At 33.3% G+C, this 6,302-nt stretch overlaps 1 protein-coding gene across 1 annotated transcript in view; it reads left to right on the top strand.

Moving 5' to 3' along the window:
• The window catches only part of LOC108904033, a 10,251-nt gene extending 5,488 nt beyond the window's left edge, over nt 1-4,763 (top strand). Inside the window, exons 3-4 of the mRNA XM_023454217.1 lie at nt 1,136-1,740; nt 3,837-4,763. Coding sequence (XP_023309985.1) covers nt 1,136-1,740; nt 3,837-4,639 — 1,408 coding nt within the window. The 3' untranslated portion in view covers nt 4,640-4,763. The remainder of the gene's footprint in view (nt 1-1,135; nt 1,741-3,836) is intronic.
• The last annotated feature ends 1,539 nt before the right edge of the window (nt 4,764-6,302 follow it).

The raw sequence follows: 6,302 nt of genomic DNA on the forward strand, positions 1-6,302 counted from the left end.
ACCGTTAGAGATAGGTATAGGGAACCTATACACAGTTTGAAAGAGTTTTAAATTTCCCAACTCCCAAAGTAAAAATATACTGGGTGTTCCATTTAAAATAACCAAGTTATTGCTGTTTAAAGTTGAGAGAAGTATTCAGCAGTTTTTTGAACACCCTGTATAATACTAAGTGACGACAAATATAACAATTTATAACTTCAAGGATCTAAAATAGACCCTCCAAAGCTGCTTCCTTAAAATTATTTTTTTATTGCTAATATTAAATTTCTACGCTATGCCTGCATTTTCACTTAAATTGAAATATCTCACAAACTGTAAGTCCTAGGTATGCAGAACCTTTAATAAAGTTCACCTATTTTTTTACGGTGCTTTCAAAAATGCAGTAAAATACAGGGTGTTCCATTTAAAAAAACATAACTTTGATATGGTACGCTTTTCCTGGACACCCTGTATATCTCAAAATATTTTTAAAATGTAGCCGTAATCAACCTACACATACCCACCTAAACAGGTTTCTGTAACATTTGCCGTTTGGTCACTAGCGACCGAGGCGTTACTGGTGGCCCACCCTGTATATCTTTAAACCAACACATAGGATCGCTTTGGGCCATTGACAACTTTTGTTCAGGAAGGTGAGAGCTATATCATATTTCTATTTCGGCCATTTTGACCGAAAGCCATTTTCCATAAGGTTTGTGTGGGGTCCTTTGTTGTCGAATTTTGTTTTCTGCTTCTGACGCCTCAAAATTCGAATCCATCGAAACTCATAAACTCAGGTTAATGTCACAGCATACATTTTTATTTTTTTTATGATATTTACTGGGTAATAACGAGAATGAAGCAAATTTTTCTCCAAGTTTTGCAATATTTTTTAAGTTTCATTTCTTCTTTAACGTACTCTCAAACTCTCAAATTATATCTTATACAGGGTCCCAAAAAGACCTGAATTCTCCAATAACTTTTCAGTATTGTGTTCCTTCAAAAAAGTTTTAGATAAATCTTGTACAATATCAAGAAACCAATGTGCTGGTGTCCTTGGATTTGACTTTAATCTTAAGATTCAAGGTTAACTTGAAAATTTTAAAGAAACTCTATTTTGTATGTTTAATTTTACTTTCGAATTTTATTATTTCAGTGTATCCGAATGTACTCATTTCAACACGACTGTACGACTTGAAAGTGCCACAGTCATGGTAAAATGCGAAAAGGACTCTAACCTCGTATACGAAAACGTCCACAATCCCATCACCATCACCGAAGAAGTGTGGAAGAAGCAATCCATAACGAACACCCACAACACACCTATCAGCGTATTGATCTTGGTAATCGACAGCGTCTCCAGAATAAACTTCAACAGAACCATGCCACTGACGAGAAAATTCTTACTTAACAACAAATTCACAGACTTCATAGCGTACAACAAAGTAGACGACAACACCTTTCCCAATTGCATGGCCCTCTTGTCGGGTCTAAATTTGAGGCAAACGTACTCAAAGTGCAATCCCAGGGAAGTTGGCGCGCTAGACGAATGTCCAATGATATGGTACGACTTTCAAAAGTTGGGATATGTGACTGCCTACGCCGAGGACTGGGCTGATATTTCAACTTTCAATTATAATATAAAAGGGTTTCAGAAGCCACCAACTGACTACTACTTCAAACCGTACGTAGAGGCTGCTGAAACTCTGAATGTGACTAGGAAAGAAGGCATGCCCTATTGCGCTGGACCCGAAACCGAAGGTAATATGGATCTATTCAAAAAGTCATTCAGGCCGGTGCTGTAAACACATTGGTTTCAATCTTGAAGTGTTTTCAATAAACATGTACTTTAGAGTGGGTCAAAAAAATCGACTATTTTTTTTACTTTATACTCTGAAAAATAGGTTGCTAGGCACCTATAGAAAATTCTCTCCACATATGAGCTCTTAATTTTAATAGGAAGATCCTCCGCTATACAGTTTTCCATTTTTTCCTCAGTATTAAAAAAAAAAATCATATCTCTCTATCAACTATTCGTTAAAAATATATCTCCTCATATACTTGTAGGAAATTGAACGCTCTACAAAAAAGGTTTCTTACAATTTTTTCGCAAACCTCACCGTTTAAAAGATATTAAAAGTTGAAGTTTGATTATTTTAAGACAAATTTCTGTTTTGCTTATGAATTTTATAACTCGTTAACAAAAAATCGTAATGAAATGCGCTATTCATAGTGTTGTAGGAAATTAACTGCTCTACAAAAATGGTCTCTTATGATTAGTCGATTAAATAAAGCGTTTAAAAGATATTCATCGTCAAAGTTCAATGCACGCCAATTTTAACAGTTTTTGATTAATAATTCGGAAAATTTCAATTTACTTTATGAGTTTCAGGGAAATTTATACAAATTTGAATTTCTATCGTAAAAGTAACCATTATAGAGAAGTACTTTGTCGAAAATTTATTTGAAACTTTTATTCTGATAATATTTTTATAAATTTTACCTCTAATAATTTAAAATCGCTATCGTGTTGTTATTTTTTTTTGAAAGCGTGTGTTCAAAACGCATTTCAAAACTTTTTTCCACAAAATATACATAAAATTTTTCGTTCTAGGGGATTTTTGTTTTGAATTTCATTACTTCTGTTTGTCTTGTGAAACTAACGCCATCGATGTTTTTTATTCTCAACTTATCTTTAGTATCAATACGTTTCGTACTGCATTTTCAATTATTCTAAAACTCATGATCTCGTATACGTGATAAGATAGTTTATTATTATTACAAATAAGTCTTATAATCACTACATAAATTTATTTATTATTAATTAACCTATAATGGATAAGGAAATTCGTTTGATCGGTATACCTATGCAAAAAATTTTGGAACGTAAGTTACCAACAGTGAAAGAGGTTATGAGTGTGTTATTCTATCAACTGAAAGTTTTAAAGTGTTCAATCAAACAAAATGCTAAAAATTCAGTTGACCAAGTTATTGAACTGTGGAAAAAATCAGATTCCAACTAGTGGAGCTCCTAATGCAGTCAAAAAAATCATACTCAATGGTTAAAATTACAACAGCTTAAAAAAAATCAGCACAAAACCAAAATGTTTGAAATTTTATAACTCGCTTGATAATTAAATAAAAAAACTTTTTAATAACAAATTGAACATTTTTTTTTTCTTTAAGATTCAAGAATTAATGAATCAATGAGTCAGAAATAATGCACACATTTTTTTTCGGTGTAACCAAACATGCTTACGACTAAAAAACAAAACTAGAAAAATAGTTTTAAACATTTCTCTGTTCATAGAAACTTAATTTATTATAAATTTCCCTGAAACTCATAAACTAAATTGAAATATTCCGAATTATTAATCAAAAACTGAACTTCAACCTTTAATATCTTTTAAACGGTGAGGTTTTCGAAAAAATTGTAAGAGACCTTTTTTGGAGAGCGTTCAATTTTCTACAAGTAAATGAGGAGAGATATGATTTTTTTTTCTAATACTGAGGAAAAAATGGAAAACTGTAAAGCGGAGGACCTTCCTATTAAAATTAAGAGGTCATATTTGGAGAGAATTTTCTGGAGGTGTCTAGCAACCTATTTTTCAGGGTATAAAGTAAAAAAAATAGTCGATTTTTTTGACCGACCCTAAATTGTACTTGACATCCAATTATGAAACACCCTGTATATTAAATATACTTCACAATAATTTCCAAGCTTGAGTTGGTGAATAGTTTGAGAACGTTTGAAAATAATTGTCCACTTTATTTATAAAAAACCTACGCACTTCGTTCAAATTTAGAACCAAAACAAGCCTTTGACATTCATGTTCTTATTTATTGCTATTTTTCAGGGGAAAGAATCTTGAATTTGGCGAAAGATTTCGCCGTCACATTCAAAAACCAACCCAGCTTCGGTGTTTTCTGGATGAACACATTCAGTCACAACGATATAAACGCCCCCTCTGGCATGGACGAAAAAGTGGCAAATTTCTTCGAAGAACTGCGGAATGAGGATATTCTTAGAAATAATCTCGTGATCCTTCTAAGCGACCACGGCATTCGCTTCGGAAAATTTCGGCAAACCATTCAAGGCTGGTTCGAAGAACGACTGCCTCTAGCCTTCATCTCGTTACCGTCTTGGTTCAAAAGGCAATTCCAATGGGAATACAAAAACTTTCACAATAACACGAACAAGCTGATCAGCACCTACGACTTGTACATGACCTTGCAAGACGTGTTGAAGAAGTCGGCGCCCAACTACAAACCTTCTTCCAGCCTGGCCTGTCCGAAGTGTCAAAGCCTTTTTTCCGATATAAACAAACAACGTTCCTGCAGAGACGCGGGGATTCCTGAACCGTGGTGCACCTGCGTGGGTGAGTTCACCACAAAAGACCCGAGGATTACTGAAGAAGTAAATGAAGAAGCAAGTAAACTTGCTCTGAAGGAAATAAGGAGATGGTTAGAATATGAGGAACCATTTAGCACCTCCGTCACAAACATCATATCTTCCGCTGTCAATTTGAACAGAACACGGAAAAGTTACCTTTTGTTCGTAGTTCAAACTAATACTGATGCTATTTATCAGATTCTCTTTAGGATAAGAGGCGATCCTGTCGAGTTCGTAAGAATAGTTAAAGCCATGAGGCTCTGGTAATGATTATATTTACTTATTTAATTTTATAACAGTGTGGCAATGTGTAAATAAAATTTATTATTGATAAATGCATTTGTTTAAAGAAAGATCTTTTGTAACAAAATAAATAGTAGAGTTAAAATTAGTTTTTTTATACTGCATTTTAATTCTTGTATACGGGCCACACTGTAAATAAAAAGTATTTGTTTTAATACATATAATTACACAGCCACACAAAAAAAAAATTGTATACAGGGTGTTCGGTAAGTACCTCCTAATCTCTCGGGAGTGTATAGGGGAGGTCAAAATAAAACTAGTCCTTCCTATAATTTTTTTTTCTAATGTGCCCCCTAACGGAGTTTTGGGGGGTCAAAGNAAACGCCCTGTAACTCAAAAACAAATGAAGATAGCAAATTTCTGATTTGACAGTCGAGTTTGCCATGAAAATCGAGCTCGAGAATCGGAAGATTATGCTAAGCGTATCGAGTATTGTAGATGGAATAATAATAATCATTGCTTGCTTGTGTGATATCTGTTTTTCTGTCTTATCTGGACTAAATTAGGTCCTCTTAGATTGGTTAAGTTAGGTTAGGTTAAGTTGGGTTAACTCAGGTTAGATTACGTGAAGCAAATATTAATTTTAATAATACAATTTTGTATACCACAATTTTATTATTTATCTTTTTATTTTTCCTTCAACCACCCTCAAATTCCTTTTGTTTATAGGTACTATCTTTTTGATAAAATATTCTATTTCATTTGGAAAATTTGTTATTTTTTATTGTCTTAAAGTGTTACAGATGTTATTTTTTCTCGATACCAAGTCACAAAGGCTTCGCATGCAGTGGTGGCTGGTCAGGTGGCTCCCTAGAAATATTCACAGTAAAAAAATTATTTTAAAATTTAATTTACCTACAATGTTATCTTGATAATTAAATAGATTGGCCTTATGAAACACATTAAAAAGGAAATGTTAAATTAATTAAAAATTTTGTAACTTTTTGTGCGTTTTTTTTAAATTGCAAAAGTTATATTGATTGTAAAGACAGACTAACAGTATCTATTGAAAAATCAATGGTGAGAGAAATACCAAACTTTAATGACCGCACAATTATATTTATTTTTTTTCCAAAATTTCTTCGAAAAGGACGCCGCATACGCCTTATGGAAAATGGCTTTCGGTCAAAATGGCTGAAATTGAAATATGATATAGCTCTCACCTTCCTGAGCAAAAGTTGTCATGGGCCTAAAGCGATCCTATGTGTAGGTTTAAAGATACAGAGCTTTGAAGCTAACGATTTCATAGCACGGTGCTGAATATAAGTGCAGGACAGGTGTGTATTCCTTTCTCCATATATACAGGGTGAATCAGTTTTTTGTAGACAAACTTTAACAGGAGATAGAACATATGTTTTTAAAAAGAAAAGTTCCAATAAACATATGTCGTAGAAGGCTTCGTTTCCGAGATACAGGGTGTTGAATATAATTTTTTTTCTCGAATATTCATTATAACTTATAAACGAATGCTTAGATTTTTTTCATGTTTGGGAGATAATGCCTATTAATTAAGGGGCATAAAACAAGCGATAAAAATGTTCAAAAACTTGCACAGTGGCGGAGTGGAGGGGGTGCTCAACCCCTTTCTTAAACAGAACTTCTACGCCAATGACTATTTTAAAAAAAA

This window comes from Anoplophora glabripennis, unplaced genomic scaffold (assembly GCF_000390285.2).
Source record: "Anoplophora glabripennis isolate ALB-LARVAE unplaced genomic scaffold, Agla_2.0 scaffold14, whole genome shotgun sequence".
Taxonomy (NCBI): domain Eukaryota; kingdom Metazoa; phylum Arthropoda; class Insecta; order Coleoptera; family Cerambycidae; genus Anoplophora; species Anoplophora glabripennis.